Raw genomic sequence first — 20,448 nt, forward strand, 5'->3', positions numbered from 1 at the left:
TTATCTTTTTTAAGAGCAACGGGGCTCGCAGGTAGGATTTAGGTTCTCCCTGTCTCTGGCCCACACTCCAGTACAGTAGGTGGCGGTAATGCACCATAACGTTGGATGCCAACCGCCAATAAACCCCACCGAAGAAGAATAAGTGACGTTCTGCGCATGCGGGGTCAGAGTTGACAGTGGAGGTGTGCGGTAGCTAAGCTAACAGTTAGCAACATACATGTGGAGGGTACGACAGGAGGAAACACCAACTCTGTCAAAATTCCCGAACTGTAAACTACTCAGAACTTCAACCACATCGAAACTAAAGAATAATAGTCGTTTACAATGAAAGGGTGAGTAAAGCCATTAAAAGAGATGTCTGTGTTCCTAGCACGACTAAAGTTTTTTCTTGTCTTTTTTTTTTTTTTTTTCAACGGGGGGCGGGAGAGGTGGTTGCAATGCTAACGTTAGCTAGCTAAATCGTTTGCACTAAATCGTTTGCATTAGGTAAAATAACACCACAGTGATTTTCTCTTTACCATTTATTAGACACAGTATCTCATTGGTTAACTAGTTAGCAAATAACATATGTAACCTGCTAAGTGTGTCTAGTAGCTCGTGCATTTCCCATCAAATTAAACTTTGAACAAAAAGTCGGATAAGTTTGTAACATGCCTGTTAGTTCGTGTAGCTAGCTAGCTAACTAACGTTAGCTGGATTTCGAAACGTTTGAAGTCCGCTCTACTTTGACGTAACTATAGTTAATCACTAGGCTACTTTACGCCACTCAACTCCAAGCTTGTTCAACTAGCTACGTTAGCTAATGTTAGCTACTTTACTTAGCTAGCGGCTAGGTAGCTAACGCTAGCTAATTTAACTTGGAACAAATTAGATTAAAACTGTAACAGTACTACCTATTAGCATGCTGACGTTGGTCAGTACATTTTGACAATCATATTTAGCCATTGGCTAGTATTACTGGTTTCTGTGAAAGAGTGTATTTCGATTCAACTACTGTTTGGGGCGTGAGCATCAACCATAAACCACAACCTGCTCTGAGCATTTTGTATTATTCTGTACATATTCGTATTATACTGTGCATTCAGAAAGTATTCCGACCCCTTGAGTTTTTCCACATGTTGTTACATTACAGCCTTATTCTAAAATGGATTATGTTTTTTTTTTTGAGGCAAAATGTAACAATGAGGCTGTAATGTAACAAAATGTGGAAAAACTCAAGGGGTCGGAATACTTTCTGAATGCACAGTATAATACGAATATGTACAGAATAATACAAAATTCTCAGAGCAGGTTGTGGTTTATGGCTGATGCTCACGCCCCAAACAGTAGTTGAACTAAACATTAAAATATTAAATTTACATAAGTAGTCAGACCCTTTACTCAATACTTTATTGAAACAGCAATTACAGCCTTGAGTCTTCTTGGGTATGACGCTACAAGCTTGGCACACCTGTATTTGGGCAGTTTCTCCCATTTCTTCTCTGCAGATCCTCTCAAGCTCTGTCAGGTTGAATGGGGTGTGTCACTGCACAGCTATTTTCAGGTCTCTCCAGAGATATTAGATCAGGTTCAAGTCTGGGCTCTGGCTAGGCCACTCAAGGACATTCAGGGACTTGTCCCGAAGCCGCCACTCCGTAGTCTTTGCCCCAGTCTGAGGTCCTGGGCACTCTGGAGAAGGTTTTCTTGAGGGTCTCTGTACTTTGCGCTCTCATCTTACCTTCGATCCTGACTAGTCAAATCAAACTTTATTTGTCACATGTGCCAAATACAACAAGTATAGACCTTACCGTGAAATGCGTACTTACACGCCCTTAATTAACCTTTTGAGGATCTGGGGACCCATGCCAAATCTTTTCAGTCTCCTGAGGGGTCAAATGTTTTGTCGTGCCCTCTTCACGACTGTCTTGGTATGTTTGGACCATGATAGTTCGTTGGTGATGTGGACACCAAGGAACTTGAAACTCTCGACCCGCTCCACTACAGCCCCGTCGATGTTAATGGGGGCCTGTTCAGCCCTCCTTTTCCTGTAGTCAACAATCAGCTCCTTTGTCTTGCTCACATTGAGGGAGGGGTTATTGTCCTGGCACCATACTGCCAGTTCTCTGACCTCTCTATAGGCCGTCTCATCGTTGTCAATGATAAGGCCTACCACTGTTGTGTCGTCAGCAAACCTAATGATGGTGTTTGAGTCCAGTTTGGCCACGCAGTCGTGGGTGAACAGGGAGTACAGGAGGGGACTAATTCCCCCCCTGAGGGGCCCCAATGTTAAGGATCAGCGTGGCAGACGTGTTGTTGCCTACTCTTACCACCTGGGGGTGGTCCGTCAGGAAGTCCAGGATCCAGTCGCAGAGGGAGGTGTTTAGTCCCAGAGTCCTTAGCTTAGTGATGAGCTTCGTGGGCACTATGGTGTTGAACGCTGAGCTGTAGTCAATGAACACCATTCTCCAACACCATCCTTTTGTCCAGGTGGGAAAGGGCAGTGTGGCGTTTGATTGAGGTTGCGTCATCTGTTGGGGCGGTATGCGAATCGGAGTGGGTCTAGGGTGTCCGGGAGGATGCTGTTGTGAGCCATGACCAGCCTTTCAAAGCACTTCATGGCTACTGACGTGAGTGTTATGGGGCGGTAATCATTGAGGCAGGTTGCCTTCGCTTCCTTGGGCACAGGGACTATGATGGTCTGCTTGAAACGTGTAGGTATTACAGACTCTGTCAGGGAGAGGTTGAAAATGTCAGTGAAGACACTTGACAGTTGGTCCCCACATGCTTTGAGTACACGTCCTGGTAATCCGCCTGGCCCAGCGGCTTTGTGAATGTTGGCCTGTTTAAAGGTCTTGCTCATATCGGCTACCGAGAGCGTCAACCAGAACAGCTGGTGCTCTCGTGCATGCTTTAGTGTTGCTTGCCTCGAAACGAGCATAAAAGGCATTTAGCTCGTCTGGTAGGCTCGCGTCACTGGGCAGCTCTGGGTTTCCCTTTGTAGTCCGTAATAGTTTTCCGGTGTAGTAGGATTCAATCTTAATTCTGTATTGACGCTTTGCTTGTTTGATGGTTCGTCTGAGGGCATAGCGGGATTTCTTGTAAGCGTCCGGATTAGTCTCCCGCTCCTTGAAAGCGGCAGCTCTAGCCTTTAACTCGATGCAGATGTTGCCTGTAATCCATGGCTTCTGGTTGGGATATGTACTAGAGGTCGGCCGATTATGATTTTTAAACGCCGATACCGATTATTGGAGGACCCAAAAAAGCCGATACCGATTCATCGGCCAATTTTTATTTTATTTGTAATAATGACAATTACAACAATACTGAATGAACACTTATTTTAACTTAATATCCATTATCAATAAAAATCAATTTAGCTTCAAATAAATAATGAAACATGTTCAATTTGGTTTAAATAATGCAAAAACACAGTGTTGGAGAAGGTAAAAGTGCAATATGTGCCATGTAAAAAAGCTAACGTTTAAGTTCCTTGCTCAGAACATGAGAACATATGAAAGCTGGTGGTTCCTTTTAACCTGTTTGGCGTGCAAGCCCGACGTCGGTACACTTATGACAACAGCCAGCTTAAAGTGCAGGGCGCGGAATTCAAAAGATATATTTTTTTAAATATTTAACTTTCACACATTAACAAGTCCAAGACACCAGATGAAAGGTACACATCTTGTGAATCAAGCCAACATGTCCGATTTTTAAAATGTTTTACAGGGAAGACACAATATGTAAATCTATTAGCTAACCACGTTAGCAAAAGACACCACTATTCTTACTCCATCAGTTTTTTACTCCATCAGTAGCTATCACAAATTCGACCAAATAAAGATATAAATAGCCACTAACCAAGAAACAACTTCATCAGATGACAGTCTGATAACATATTTATTGTATAGCATATGTTTTGTTCGAAAAATTTGCATATTTCAGGTATAAATCATAGTTTACATTTCAGCTACAATCAGAAATTGCACCGAAAGCAGCCATAATATTTACAGACACCAACGTCAAATACCTAATTACTCATCATAAAACATTTCTGAAAAATACATAGTGTACAGCAATTGAAAGACAGGCATCTTGTGATTCCAGACAATATTTTCGATTTATTAAATGTTTTACAGCGAAAACAAAATGTAGCGTTATATTAGCGTAGCCACAATAGCCAGAAACACTTGGTCGCCCACGACCAGTTCACATGCACGACAGATATTAGAAATAGCATCATAAAATGTTTCTTACTTTTGGTGATCTTCCGTCAGAATGTTGGACAAGGTGTCCTTTGTCCAGAACAGTCGTTGTTTTGATCTGGAACGGCAAATATCCCTCTTCATTTAGCATGGGCACTTGCCAAGTGGCACGGATCACTCCAACGTCAACAAAGTCAGAGAACGGAACATGGCAAAACTCCCGGAAAAATTTCAATAATCTGATTAAACTATATTGAAAAAACATACGTTACGATGATATGGTCACATGTATCAAATAAAATCTAAGACGGAGATGTTAGTCGTCCATAACGAGAGCAAAACAGAAGGCAAATCCGTGTCCTCTTTCGCGCGCTCCAGAAACAGGAAATGGACGGTCACGTCAAACAAAGAGCTTTAATTCCACCTCAGACCAAGATAAACACGACATTTTTTCTCTCACCGCCTCTTGACAACCAGGGGAAGGTGTATGAAGTGTATGTAGACTCTTACGTATCACGCCCATGTATAGGCATGAAGTTGAACAGAGCATCGATTTCTGACATTCCACTTCCTGGTCAGGAAGTGTGCTGCAGAATGACTTCTGTTTCACTCAGAGAAATAATTCAAACGGTTTTAGAAACTAGAGAGTGTTTTCTATCCAATAGTAATAATAATATGCATATTGTACGAGCAAGAATTGAGTACGAGGCCGTTTGAAATGGGCACGATTTAACTGGCTACTCAATACTGCCCCTTGCAGCCATAAGAAGTTAACCTTTCAGTGATACCCATCCCGGATCCGGGAGCATCCTCATCAAAAAAGCTGACTAGCATAGCCTAGCCTAACGGGACAGGGATATCATATAATATAATTTTCATGAAATCACAAGTCCAATACAGCAAATGAAAGATAAACATCTTGTGAATCCAGCCATCATTTCCGATTTTTAAAATGTTTTACAGCGAAAACACAATATAGAATTATATTAGCTCATCACAATAGCCAAACACACAACGCCATTTATCCACCGCAAACATAGCTTTCGCAAAACCAACAATAGATATAAAATTAATCACTAACCTTTGGACAACTTCATCAGATGACAGTCTTATAACATCATGTTATACAATACATTTATGTTTTGTTCGAAAATGTGCATATTTAGAGCTGCAAATCGTGGTTATACATTGTGAATACGTAGCAACAATTCACCAATCTCCGGAGATATTTTGGACAGTCACCTAATCTAATCAAAGAACTCATCATAAACTTTACTAAAAAATACATGTTGTACAGCAAATGAAAGATACACTGGTTCTTAATGCAACCGCTGTTAGATTTTTTTTTAAATAACTTTAGTAGAACATACAGCATGCAGTATTGTGAGACAGCGCTCACATATTCTCCGCCTTGTTGGGGCCAACATTTACCACAAAAATACGAAATAACATAAATATTCTCTTACCTTTCTTGAGCTTCCATCAGAATGTTGTGCAAGGAGTCCTATTTCCAGAATAAATCGTTGTTTGGTTTTAGAATGTCCATTTCTTCTGTCGAATTAGCAACTTTGGCTAGCCATGTGGAGCTCACGTGTCCAAGAAATGTTTGCGCCTGGAACGAAAAAGTCCCAATAAACGTTGAATAAACCGATCAAACTCGGTTGAAAAATCCTACTTTATGATGTTTTTCTCATATGTATCAAATAAAATCAGAGCCGGAGCAATTCGCCGTGTATACCGAACGCTTTTCAGAAGACAATGTCGAGTTCCCCCGCGCGCCGTCGAAAACTGACAATACCGGACCTGCCACTCCAAAAGCTCTTATTCGGCCTCACATCAAGCTAGACACCCCATTCAACCTTCTACTGCCTGTTGACATCTAGTGGAAGGCGTATGAAGTGCATACATATCGATAAATAAAAGCCAATTGAATAGGCAAGCCCTGACACAGAGCCTCGTTTTCAGATTTTTCACTTCCTATATGGAAGTTTGCTGCCAAATGAGTTCTGTTTTACTCACAGATATGATTCAAACAGTTTTAGAAACTTCAGAGTGGTTTCTATCCAATAGTAATAATAATATGCATATTGTATGATCTAGAACAGAGTACGAGGCCGTTTAATTTGGGCACAATTTTTTCCAAGGTGAAAACAGCGCCCCCCTATTCACAAGATATGGTCGAATCCGGAAACTATAATTTCGAAAACAAAACATTTATTATCGCATATACCCTGACTCTGCGTGCAATGAACGCAAGAGAAGTGACACCATTTCACCTGGTTAATATTGCCTGCTAACCTGGATATCTTTTAGCTAAATATGCAGGTTTAAAAATATATACAGTGGGGCAAAAAAGTATTTAGTCAGCCACCAATTGTGCAAGTTCTCCCACTTAAAAAGATGAGGCCTGTAATTTTCATCATAGGTACACTTCAACTATGACAGACAAAATGAGGGGGAAAATCCAGAAAATCACATTGTAGGATTTTTAATGAATTTATTTGCAAATTATGGTGGAAAATAAGTATTTGGTCAATAACAAAAGTTTATCTCAATACTTTGTTATATACCCTTTGTTGGCAATGACAGAGGTCAAACGTTTTCTGTAAGTCTTCACAAGGTTTTCACACACTGTTGCTGGTATTTTGGCCCATTCCTCCATGCAGATCTCCTCTAGAGCAGTGATGTTTTGGGGCTGTTGCTGGGCAACACGGACTTTCAACTCCCTCCAAAGATTTTCTATGGGGTTGAGATCTGGAGACTGGCTAGGCCACTCCAGGACCTTGAAATGCTTCTTACGAAGCCACTCCTTCGTTGCCCGGGCGGTGTGTTTGGGATCATTGTCATGCTGAAAGACCCAGCCACGTTTCTTCTTCAATGCCCTTGCTGATGGTAGGCTTTGTTACTTTGGTCCCAGCTCTCTGCAGGTCATTCACTAGGTCCCCCCGTGTGGTTCTGGAATTTTTGCTCGCCGTTCTTGTGATCATTTTGACGCCACGGGGTGAGATCTTGCGTGGAGCCCCAGATCGAGGGAGATTATCAGTGGTCTTGTATGTCTTCCATTTCCTAATAATTGCTCCCACGGTTGATTTCTTCAAACCAAGCTGCTTACCTATTGCAGATTCAGTCTTCCCAGCCTGGTGCAGGTCTACAATTTTGTTTCTGGTGTCCTTTGACAGCTCTTTGGTCTTGGCCGTAGTGGAGTTTGGAGTGTGACTGTTTGAGGTTGTGGACAGGTGTCTTTTATACTGATAACAAGTTCAAACAGGTGCCATTAATACAGGTAACGAGTGGAGGACAGAGGAGCCTCTTAAAGGATTAGTTACAGGTCTGTGAGAGCCAGAAATCTTGCTTGTTTGTAGGTGACCAAATACTTATTTTCCACCATAATTTGCAAATAAATTCATTAAAAATCCTACAATGTGATTTTCTGGATTTTTTTCTCTCATTTTGTCTGTCATAGTTGAAGTGTACCTATGATGGAAATTACAGGCCTCTTTCATCCTTAAGTGGGAGAACTTGCACAATTGGTGGCTGACTAAATACTTTTTTGCCCCACTGTACTTCTTTGTATTGATTTTAAGAAAGGTCTTTGTATTTATGGTTAGGTACACGTTGGAGCAACGACAGTCCTGTTTCCGCGAATGCGCACCGCATCGATTATATGCAACGCAGGACACGCTAGATAAACTAGTAATATCATCAACCATGTGTAGTTAACTAGTGATTATGATTGATTGTTTTTTATAAGATAAGTTTAATGCTAGCTAGCAACTTACCTTGGCTTCTTACTGCATTCGCGTAACAGGTAGGCTCCTCATGGAGTGCAATGAGAGGCAGGTGGTTAGAGCGTTGGACTAGTTAACTGTAAGGTTATAAGATTGAACCCCCGAGCTGACAAGGTAAAAATCTGTCGTTCTGCCCCTGAACAAGGCAGTTAACCCATCGTTCCTAGGCCGTCATTGAAAATAAGAACGTGTTCTTTAACTGACTTGCCTAGTTAAATAAAGGTGTAAAAAAAAAAACTGCCAAATCGGTGTCCAAAAATAAAGATTTCTGATTGTTATGAAAACTTGAAATCGGCCCAATTAATCGGCCATTCCGATTAATCGGTCAACCTCTATGTACGTATGTTCACTGTGGGCATGACGTCGTCGATGCACTTATTGATGAAGCCGGTGACTGGGGTGGTGTACTCCTCATGCCATTGGATGATTCCCAGAACATATTCCCGTCTGTGCTAGCAAACAGTCCTGTAGTGTAGCATCCGCGTCATCTGACCACTTCCAAATTGAACGAGTCACTGGTACTTCCTGCTTTAGTTTTTGCTTGTAAGCAGGAATCAGGAGGACAGAATTATGGTCAGATTTGCCAAATGGAGGACGGGGGAGATCTTTGTATGCATCTGTGTGTGGCGTAAAGGTGGTCTAGGATTTTTTCCCCTGTGGTTGCACATGTGACACGGGTAAAAATGTGGTTAAACTGATTTGCTTGCCTGCATTAAAGTCCCCGGACACTAGGAGGTCCATTTCTGTGTGAGCATTTCCTTCTTTGCTTATGGCCTTATAGAGTTGGTTGAGAGCGGTCTTAGTGCCAGCTTCATTCTGTGGTGGTAAATAGACTGCTACGAATAATATAAACGCAGCAAAAAAATAAATGTCAACTGCGTTTATTTTCAGCAAACTTAAGATGTGTAAATAGTTGTATGAACATAACAAGATTCATCAACTGAGACATACACTGAACAAGTTCCACAGACATGTGACTAACAGAAATTGAATAATGTGTCCCTGAACAAAGGGGTGGTCAAAAGTAACAGTATCAAGTGTGGCAACCAGCACGGCAGTGCATCTCCTCATGGACTGCACCAGATTTGCCAGTTCTTGCTGTGAGATGTTACCCCACTCTTCCACAAAGGCATCATGTCAGGATGAGCCTGCAGGAAGGGTATCACAGGAGGGAGGAGGATGTCTTCCCTGTAACGCACAGCGTTGAGATTGCCTGCAATGACAGCAAGCTCAGTCCGATGATGCTGTGACACACCGCTCCAGACCATGACGGACCCTCCACCTCCAAATCGATCCCGCTCCAGAGTACAGGGCTCGGTGTAACGCTCATTCCTTCGACGATAAACGCGAATCTGACCATCACCCCTGGTGAGACAAAACCGCAACTTGTCAGTGATGAGAACTTTTTGCCAGTCCTGTCTGGTCCAGCGACAGTGGGTTTGTGCCCATAGGCGACGTTGTTGCCGGGGATGTCTGGTGAGGACCTGCCTTACAACAGGCCTACAAGCCCTCAGTCCAGTCTCTCTTAGCCTATTGCGGACAGTCCTGTGTAGGTTTTGTTACACGTGGTCTGCCAATGCGAGGATGATCAGCTGTCCGTCCTGTCTCCCTGTAGCGCTGTCTTAGGCATCTCACAGTACAGACATTGCAATTTATTGCCCTGGTCACATCTGCAGTCCTCATGCCTCCTTGCAGCATGCCTAAGGCACGTTCATGTAGATGAGCAGGGACCCTGGGCATCTTTCTTTTGGTGTTTTTCAGAGTCAGTAGAAAGCCCTCTTTTTAGTGTCCTATGTTTTCATAACTGTGGCCTTAATTGCCTACCGTCTGTAAGCTATTAGTGTCTTAACAAGCGCTGTAACATGGAAATATTGCCATTTGGGAACCCTAACACTATAAAGGTGTGTATCAATTTAACCGTTTTTTGTTTTTAGAAACTATTTCTTGATGTTATGAAACAAAGTTCTTATGCTTCCAAAACCGTACTGCAAGCGATGCGCGTTAACTCCCCCGTACATAAGATGCGTTCGTACAATGATTTGTGTGTAATGGAACTCAGTCATGATCAAGGGCTAGATACAATGTAGCGAACGTTTACAGTATATGTGGCTAAGTGATTTTATCAATGGGGAAGAAAGCCTACCGATAGTGGATCAAATAAGACTGATGTGTAGATTCCATGTTGATACATAATCAAACCACAATTTCAGGTTGTTTGCTTATTTACTAAACAAGTTCCCCTAACAGTGGTTAACAAACTTTTTTATAGCCCCGTACCCCTTCACTCAACCTCCAGCTGCGTACCCCACTAGCACCAGGGTCAGCACACTCTCAAATGTTGTTTTTTGCCATCATTGTAAGCCTGCCACAAACACACTATACGATACATTTATTAAACATAAGAATTAGGGATGCACGATATATCAGTGAACATATCAGAATCGGCCAATATTAGCTTAAAAATGCCAACATCGGTATCGGCCAGGTGTCTAGTTTAACGCCGACGTTAAAAACCGATGTCAAAGCTGAAGTGCATACCTATATAACGTAGGTACATGATGTAATGACGCCACGTAAAATTTTGCGCTACACTTGCAACTCAGCATTCCTAACCTAGCCCACAATGTCTGCTGTGTGTTTATAGAGTAGTCAACAAGTCGAGCAGTCATTTGAAAGAGTACGACAATTTCAGCGAGACAACTCAAAGGCGAAGTCCATTAAAGCCAAGATAATGGAATTCATTGCCCTTGACAGTCAACCGTTCTCTGTCGTGGGTGATGTTGGCTTTCGCCAACTGGTCGAGCACCGGTACACACTAACAAGTGGGCTGTTTTTCAGATGTTGCACAGTAATAGCGTCACTGCTATTAGCTTCACGATATGCATACTATGGAATGCCGTTTGGGTCTTTGCGTGTCAAAAAAGATACAGTAACACTGTCAAAGCTGTACAAATAAGTCTGCAAACAAGCAAACACCGGCCACGAACGATGTGTTTACAATACCGCGTTGGTAATAAAGCATAATTTGTTCGACCGCAACAAATGATGCTTTATTAAAGCTAGCTACTGGGGTAACTAGCTTTAGCTTGGTACCTAGCTAGCACCAATACAACCAGCCTGAAAACAATGAGCAGTAGAGACTGCAGTCATCTTCATTATTCTTAGCAAAGATTTAGGAATCCTTGTAAGTTGTTGTTTGCCTATGGTAATTGAACTTAAATAGCTAGCCAGCTACTTAACCCTGTTGCCCAAAGCTAACGTTATAAGCAGCCAGCTAGCTTCATCTGGCTAGTGATGCCCGACCAGACCTGGTTATGTGTTGTGAAGCTTGCCACAATAAGGATTAAGCACAATAGTGGAATTTTCAGTTTGCCTTCAAAATAAAAGTGTCATTGACAGTGATGCAAATAAATATAATAATTATGTCATTTTATTTTGAAGGCTAACCGCAAAGTCCACTATTGTGGCTAATCCTTATTGTGGCTAGCTTAACATAGATGGGTCCGACCACCATTAATCAAATAAGAGCTGTCTTATAAATTAGGTTTATTTTAGATGACATCTGGATTATGTTGTTTTCCTATGTTTTTGGGGAAGAACATTGTTTGCATTCATGAGCTAGCTAGCTTTTTTTTATGACCAGCACTGTAGGATGCGCACGACAACTTTACCAGCATCATAGCATACGTACTGATGAATCGTTGTGACATATGAAATTAATTATAGTGTAATTAATATGTAGTAACTTAGTCAAATTAATGAACGGGTTAAATTATTGTGACGTGCAGTATTATTCAGGTCCTGATTGGTCAACAAGCTTATTTGCCGTTTCTTTTTTTGACATGGAAAGACCCAAACGGCGTTCCGTAGAAATCCTGATTGAGAATGAAACGACTGAACAAAGAAACAGCACAGCAAGTAAATGAAAGAAATAGGTTTTGATTATGTTTTACTGGTAATGGGGACATACGTAAATGCCAACAAAATTACTTTTTGGTGCGTGTGTGTAACCTTTATTTAACTAGGCAAGTCAGTTAAGAACAAATTCTTATTTACGATGACGACCCGGACGACGCTGGGCCAATTGTGCGCCGGCCTATGGGACTCCCAATCACGGCTGGTTGTAATACAGCCTGGATTTGAACCAGGGACTGTAGTGACACCTTGTGCACTGAGATGCAGTGCCTTAGACCTCTGCGTCAACTATTTAACTGTAGTAGAATGCTTAAAAGGCCACTTTCTTTGGCAAGGAAAATGTCAGATATCGGTATTGGCCAAAAATGTACTGTTGGTGCATCGCTAATAAGAATGAGTGAGTTTGTCACAACCTGGCTTGTGGGAAGTGACAAAGAGCTCTTATAGGACCAGGGCACAAATAATAATATAAAAATAATCAGTAATTTTGCTCGTTATTTAGCTATCTTGCATATAAAAACTTATTTGTTAATTTAAAAAACTCACCACCGGTTAATGAGAAGGGTGTGCTTGAAAGGATGCACTTAACTCTGCAATGTTGGGTTGTATTGGGGAGAGTCTCAGTTTTAAGTCATTTTCCACACACAGTCTGTTCCTGTATTTAGTTTTCATGCTAGTGAGGGCCGAGAATCCACTCTTGCATAGGTACGTGGTTGCTAAGGGCATCAGTGTCTTCAAAGCGAAATTTGCCAAGGCTAGAAACTGAGCGCAGCCCTATCCAGAAATCTGGCAGTAGCTTCTGATTTAAATTCAATTTTCACAGAACTGCTTGTTGCAATTTCTATGAGGCTCTCTTGTTCAGATATCGGTAAGTAGACTTGCATGAAAGGGATAACGAATCCAGTTGTCATCAGTTTCGGGAAAGTAATTGCGCACCCAGCTCACTCAGGTGCTTCCCTATATCACATTTGACGTTGTCCGTAAGCTTGTTCATTTGCACACAAAAAAATCATACAATGATGGAAAGACCTGTGCGTTGTCCTTGTTAATGCAAACAGAACTTAACCATAGCCTCCATTTTGTCCCTCACATTGAGTATAGTTGCGGAGAGTCCCTGTAATCCTAGATTCAGATCATTCAGGCGAGAAAAAACATCACCCAGATAGGCCAGTCATGTGAGAAACTTCTCATCATGCAAGCGGTCAGACAAGTGAAAATGATGGTCAGTAAAGAGAACTTTAAGCTTGTCTCTCAATAAAAAAAAAAGTCAATACTTTGCCACCTGTTTACCAGTGCATGTTGTAAAAGCGCTGCCCATTTCATAATGCAGAAAATACACGAGTTCAGGGGCCTTGCTTTAACAAAGTTAACCATTTTTACTGTAGTGTCCAAAACGTCTTTCAAGCTGTCAGGCATTTCCTTGGAAGCAAGGGTTTCTCGGTGGATGCTGCAGTGTACCCAAGTGGCGTCGGGAGCATCTGCTTGTACGCGCGTTACCACGCCACTATGTCTCCCTGTCATGGCTTTTGCGCCATCAGTACAGATACGAACATATCTTGACCAACAAAGTCCATTTGATGTCACAAAGCTGTCCAGTACTTAATATCCTCTCATGTTGTCCTGGTTTCCAGTGGTTTGCAGAAGAGGATGTCTTCCTTAATTGACCCCCCATAAACATAACGGACATATACCAGGAGCTGTGCCAGGCCCGCCACGTCTGTTGACTCATCCAATTGTAACGCATAGAATTCACTGGCTTGTATGCGAAGAAGTAATTGCTTCAAAACATCTCCTGCCATGTCACTGATGCGTCGTGAAACAGTGTTGTTTGATGAAGGCATTGTCTGTTTAGTTTATTTGGCATTTTCCCCCAGCATTGTCCCAGCCATATCAGCAGCAGGAAGAATAAAGTCCTCCACAATAGAATGGGGCTTGCCTATCCTAGCCACTCGGTAGTTCACCATATAAGATGCTTCTAGCCCCTTATTAATGGTATCTGTTGCTTTTGTACATGTCTTACTCTTCGAAAGTCGTCTTTATTCTCGCCCAAAAAACTCCCGTGGCTTATTTTTCACATTGTCATGTTTTGTTTCTAAATGTCTGCGCAAGAGTGAAGGTTTCCCGCGAGAGCGTAACGGTTGTGATTGGATGTTAATTATTTGACTAGGCTACCTGTATTTGACTTATTCGCTAAACACTAGATGGTTTAACTTTATTTTTGGCAGTGAAACGAGGCTACTCGGCTGAGGAAAAAACCTCACCCAAATGTATAGCCCTGTTGAAAAATATAAATGTACTTTTTGAAAATGTGAAGGAATTATTATTATTATTATTTTTTATAAATAAAATTATCACATTTTTATTTGTTGTACCCCTGGGAGTACAGACTAATGGTGGTGTCTCAGAGCAGATGTCTTAGATTTTAATATTGGCGACGTCGCCAGGTCTCTGCTGTCACTCTATCCGGCCTGTCTGACTGCCGTCGAACACGTGACCAGCAGCTGTTGTCAGCATAGAGGTTTTAACATGAGTCGCCCTATAAATACCTCTGTGTGCTCCCAGGAGTAATTCAATTGGAGGCAAATGGTCAAACTCAAGAGACACGAAAACAGACTCAGTCCCAGAGATTGACATTTACCTAAACATCATGCCTAATCTTTCATGATCAAGGCACACAGGAAAGGCTGTTTACATGCATAAAGATTGCATGTAACATGTCAGTCATCCCAATTGAATTAATGTGGGGTTTTGCCTTGGGTGGCAGATTTTGTGTCTGGTGTAGTGCTTGTGTGCATGATGCCACTGTTAACCTTTTGGGATGACAGGTGGCAGCTGTCAATGCATCTGGGCTGGTCCAGGTGGCACACAGTGGTAGGAGAACTGGCTGCCCAGCCAGCTCCCTAGAAGAGCTCAAGGCAGACCAGATCATGTCCTCAGGCACTGTTAGACATCTGTGTTTACCAAAGTACTTAATGTGAGTTGTGCCTTGGTCATGGTACGTGTACACACCTGTGGATCAGTCACTGTGGATATGAGTGCCACATTAAAAGTATGTGGACATTAGTGGATTCGGCTATTTCAGCCACACCCGCTGCTGACAGGTGTATAACATCGAGCACACAGCCATGCGATCTCCATAGACAAACATTGGCAGTAGAATGACCTTACTGAAGAGCTCAGTGACTTTCAACGTGGCACCGTCATAGGATGCTACCTTTCCAACAAGTCAGTTTGTCAAATTTCTGCCCTGCTAGAGCTGCCCCGCTCAACTGTAAGTGCTGTTATTGTGAAGTGAAAATGTCTAGGAGCAACAACTGCTCAGCTGCGAAATGTTAGGCCACACAAGTTCACAGAACGGGACCGCCGAATGCTGGTACCTGTTATAATCGTCTCACTACTGAGTTCCAAACAGCCTCTGGAAACACGTCAGCACAAGAACTGTTCGTCAGGAGCTGAAATGGGTTTCCATGGTCGAGCAGCCACACACAAGCCTAAGATCACCATGTGCAATGCCAAGCATTGTAAAACTCGCCGCCATTGGACTCTGAAGCAGTGAAAACACATTGTCTGGAGTGATGAATCACACTTCACCATCTACCAGTCAGTGGACGAATCTGGGTTTGGCAGATGCCAGGAAAACGCTACCTGCCTTAATGCATAGTGCCAACTGTAAAGTTTGGTGGAGGAGGAATAATGGTGTGGGGTTATTTTCCATGGTTCGGGCTAGGCCCCTTAGTTCCAGTGAAGGGAAATGTTAACGCTACAGCATACAATGACATTCTAGATGATTCTGTGCTTCCAACTTAGTGGCTACAGTTCTGACAGCATGACAATGCTCCCGTGCACAAATAGAGGTCCCTACAAAAACTGTTTGTCGAGATCTAATCGCTCAACAATAGTGCCCGACCTCACTAATGCTCTTGTGGCTGAATGGAAGCAAGACCCTGCAGCAATGTTCCAACATCTAGTGGAAAGCCTTCTCAGAGTGGAGGTTGTTATAGCAGCAAAGGGGGGACCAGCTCTATATTAATGCCCATGATTTTGGAATGAGTTATTTGAAAAGCAGGTGTCCACATACTTTTGATCATTTAGTGTATCTGTGTGTGTGTCATTTTGCTTGGTTAGACCCCCCCCCCGTGTGCCCAGCTGGTTGACCGTTCTGCTCTTGTTTCAGTAGCCGGATAGAGCTGGGGGATGTTACGCCACACAACATTAAACAGTTGAAACGCCTCAACCAGGTCATCTTTCCCGTCAGCTACAATGACAAGTTCTACAAGGACGTGCTCGAAGTGGGAGAGCTCGCCAAGCTAGGTAAGACGAGACGGGCTTGCCCAATGACGTAGTCTGATATTGATGCACTTGTTTTGGTTGTTTACTTATGGAGTGTTATGAGAAAATGCTGCATGGCACTGATGTGTAATACCTCTGACCCCTGTGTTTTGTAGCATACTTCAATGACATTGCGGTGGGGGCAGTGTGCTGCAGAGTGGACCACTCTCAGAACCAGAAGAGACTGTATATCATGACACTGGGCTGCCTAGCGCCCTACCGCAGGTTAGGCATAGGTACGGCGCAGGTCTTTTGTTTTTGTACATCGACAATAGCCAGCTTCACACCATATTCACTTGTATGCTCTCATACTGTTTGCAGTTTTTTTTACATGCTTAAAATATATATATATAATTTTAAAAATGATATACATAATCTTAAACTACCTAGGTGGGACAACCACATATCAGTCATAGCTACTATATTGAGGGGAAATGTATTTACCATCTGCCAAGTCAGAGCTAGTCACTGGTGTTGCATGTTGTCAAACTCCTGATCTTCTGTCTTGTATTGTGACCAGGAACAAAGATGCTGAACCATGTGTTAAACATCTGCGAGAAGGATGGCACCTTTGACAACATTTACCTGTAAGTCTATAATGAAGGATCTGTGTTCTGCGTCGTAAGGCGCTTACAGAATGGCCACGGTAAACGGCAATCAAACCACAAGAGAATCCGCCTACCATATGTAGAGACCAGCGCTTCCGGTTGTCAGCTTGAATGTTGTCATTAAAACATTGTTTAATTGGTTGACAACTCCGCTCATTGGTCAACTATGTGCAGCGGCTGCTTAAGACTTAAGCTAATGTCATCTTTTGGCGTCTCGAGTGCCAAGCCAGCAGCGCCGCTCACGGGAGCGAGGACCACGAACCACGGCGCTAGCAAAACTGCCTGCGATTTGCCACCCTACTCCCATGGAAGTCTGTTACCTTTGGTGCTTAGTCTGTAAGCTCTTTACGGTGCATCTGAGTATTTCTAAATGGACTCTTCTCATGTCTGTTCACTGTGTTGATGTGAAAGAACTGGACAGGTGAAAGCAATTGCCTGGTATGGGCATAGTATATACACCATATTGCTTTCACCATTTCTGTTTTCACATCAGTGCAGATGGAGGAAAAGCCCTGTTATTGAGATGCATCCTCAGTGGTCAGTTAAATGTTTGTCATCCCTTACCTCCTAATTCACACGCTTCTATCTGAGTTGACCCTTTTTGCACTAACTCTTTTGACTCATCACATACGCTGCTGCTACAGTTTTATTTGTCCTGTTGCCTAGTCACTTTACCCCTACCTATATGTACATATCTACCTCAATTACCTCGTACCCCTGCACATCGACTCGGTACTGGTACCCTGTGTGTATTATAATGAGTAATTATCATTACTCATTGTGTATTTATTCCTTGTGGTATAATTGTTCTATTTCTCTCTGCATTATTGGGAAGGGACCGTAACTAAGCATTCCACTGTTGGTCCACCTGTTTATGAAGCATGTGACAAATAAAATTTGATTTGATTTGGATTCCTTCTCTCATCTGACAGTCACGTGCAGATCAGCAACGAGTCGGCCATCGACTTCTACCAGAAGTTTGGCTTTGAGATCATCGAGACGAAAAAGAACTACTACAAGAGGATAGAGCCTGCAGACGCCCACGTGCTTCAGAAGAGCCTGCGCAGCCCGTGTGCGCCCCCTGGGGAAGAGCTGCAGAAGACCGAGTAGGGGCTGCAGCCTCCGGAAAGAGCTCGTCGTGCCCCGCCTCCCCCAGAAACAGAACTGTGACAGATGCCTATGGGTCGACACATTCACCACTTCAAAGGATGTTAAAAAGAGAGAAACAAAAAATCTAAGTTTAAAAAAACACATGGCATTTTTATTTTGCAAAAAAGAGTCCCAATAAAAGATTTTAAAAAACTAAACTAAGGGTTCAGAATCCAAAAGTGCTCAGAAAAGCTGCTGACTTAAAACAGTTTAGAAATGTTGGGGGGGTGGTTCTGTGTTTGCCAATCATACTTTTTGTGTTTGAGTTTTTAAAAGCGGTTATAAAGGTAAGAGGACATATCTTCGGTGTTTGGACAAAAAAAACTATAGAACTGAATAGGAAAAAAATGTACGGTAAGAGACTATCGTTGTCGAAGGAAGTCCCCAACTGGCAACATTATTGATGCTTTGAGTCGTCATGGTGACTCAATAACACTGAACTCCAGCCCATCACCACCCGAGTCCAGGGACTTATGGGATGTTTTTACTGGTGGGTGAGACTTCCTGTTTCTTCTGGCAATATGCGAAGTGTGAGACTTGCATAGGGGATGCAATTCTTCTTCGTGAAGTCAAAGCTCTGACGCCACTGCAGAGGGGGAAAGGAGAAATGAGCGCCCTCATAGAATGGGCATAAGGATTGATGAACAGTTTCAAGGTGTGGGAAGATTTGGGGGAGTGGATTCTCCTATTTGTTTCTGAATGGTTGTTTCTCAACCCATCTTTAATTCTCTTCAGCTTTTTTTTCTTTTTTTCTAAATACCAACTGGCTCAGGGCTTCTCCTGGGCTTGCCACAGATGCTGTGTGAGAGAGTTCAGCAAACCCTCAGAGATCAGGGTGTGAGATGGGCAAAGATGTATGAGATCAAAGGATAGAACTGGTGTCTTAAGATGAGGATGATGTTTTTGTCAAAGTACAAAGATGGAACAAGACATCCAGTAGGGGGGGTTGGTTCAGTACCCAGTCTGTATTTACAATAATTGTGGCACCAATCTACTGTATCTCCATTTCAGGACTAGAGCAGTTCAATTGACTGGCTAAGATGAAGAGCTCTCTGCCTTGGTGGAGTGCATGAATGAGTTTGTTGTGGATGCTTCTGTTTAGATTGGCACTTTATAGTTAGCCGGAGTACTGTCTGGTACCGAGACTAACCTTTAGTAGGAGGTTGTAACCAAGTCAACTAGATTTCTCCAGTAACCTTTCTGTGCGCTTCACTCATGACCATCTATTCAACATTGTGGGAAGGTTGCGTGTTGGTTTGGGAGTTTCCTCTGTGGGCCCCTCAGAACAGAACCAGAAGCCCAGGAGAAACCTTGCCGACTGCATGCTGGGAGAGTAGTCCCCACTCCACTGTTGTAAAAGCATGTTTTGTTTAATTTGAAGAATTTTATATTTTCTGGAGCTCTATATTGTAAGACTTTTTAACCACCTAAATAAAATAAATACTATTTGTATTGTGGGTTCATGTTGAATTTTTTGTATATCCTAAACCGTTCAAGACTGGGATATGGAGCAGACTGAAAACAGCATAATGAAGAAGCCTATTTGAAACTAGTCCATATTGCACAAGAGTATTTCAGAGGGAATGTTGATCATCTCCTTATACTCAGATAATCTTTATTATCCCTGAGGGGCAATTTGCTCTACAGCAGGAAGTCCAAATACATGAGTATAAAAATGCACTATTGTACAACAAGCTCAAATCTGACTTTCAATGGTTTGTACAGTGATCCTGCTTGAGCCGTCAATCTTTCAAATCACATTTCAGGAGTATGACCCAGTACATATTTTGATTGGATCATAGACCGAATCTCTTGATTCCAATTAGTTTCAGTTTACCTACGCCTCTTTCTCCTTACTATTTGATTTTGCGTTAGGTTGAGAGTTGATTGGATCCTGGATGCTGATTGGTTGATGAGGGCGTTGTGGGAAACTACTCCCGCAACGTACCATGACGTATTGGATATTTATTAAATCATTATTTATTGAAGTTCTTGTCTCATCATTGATTCGCTGCAAGCTAACGTGCCAATGATTTGTTTAGCATAGCAACGTCGAAGGATTAGAATGAAAAGACTGGGTCAAAACATGAAAAAGTAACTAATGCTGCGTTTGGATCGTATTTCAATGAGAGCACGATGGTAAATGCCGTCACCGTAGACGGGACTTGCAGCCAGAGTTCAAATATCTCAAATTTTGACGTGTGCCATATTATTTTCTACCGGATGTTGTTTAGCAGTGATTTGTTTACTGAAATTACCATAGCAACGCATACCATCGTGCTGGCTTAGTTTTGCGGTCACCTGCTTTCTTCTTTTTAATAAAAAAAAAACGCTTTCTTGTCCGGCAATGCCGATTGGTATGACCGTTTTTGCGTCCCTCTTCTAACGAAGCATAACGACCAGCCATCCCATTTGTAATTATTTTTGAATATTCGATGAGGGTTGTTGACGTCAACCGCCTGTATTCAATGGAGAGAG

General features: G+C 42.4%; 1 protein-coding gene across 2 annotated transcripts; it reads left to right on the top strand.

Moving 5' to 3' along the window:
• Positions 1–163: 163 nt before the first annotated feature.
• LOC120050967 (N-alpha-acetyltransferase 50-like) lies at positions 164–19,427 on the top strand. Of its 2 annotated transcripts, none has more exons than XM_038997519.1 (5): positions 164–332; positions 16,062–16,195; positions 16,330–16,449; positions 16,734–16,800; positions 17,754–19,427. In XM_038997519.1, exons 1-5 carry the CDS (start codon positions 325–327, stop codon positions 17,929–17,931), a joined length of 507 nt encoding a protein of 168 aa, XP_038853447.1. In that variant the 5' UTR covers positions 164–324; the 3' UTR covers positions 17,932–19,427. The 2 variants fall into 2 exon arrangements, with proteins under 2 accessions (XP_038853447.1, XP_038853446.1); XM_038997518.1 differs by having other exon boundaries at positions 165–332; positions 16,059–16,195.
• Positions 19,428–20,448: the final 1,021 nt, after the last annotated feature.

The sequence above is a fragment of the Salvelinus namaycush genome, chromosome 7, assembly GCF_016432855.1.
Source record: "Salvelinus namaycush isolate Seneca chromosome 7, SaNama_1.0, whole genome shotgun sequence".
NCBI classification, from domain to species: domain Eukaryota; kingdom Metazoa; phylum Chordata; class Actinopteri; order Salmoniformes; family Salmonidae; genus Salvelinus; species Salvelinus namaycush.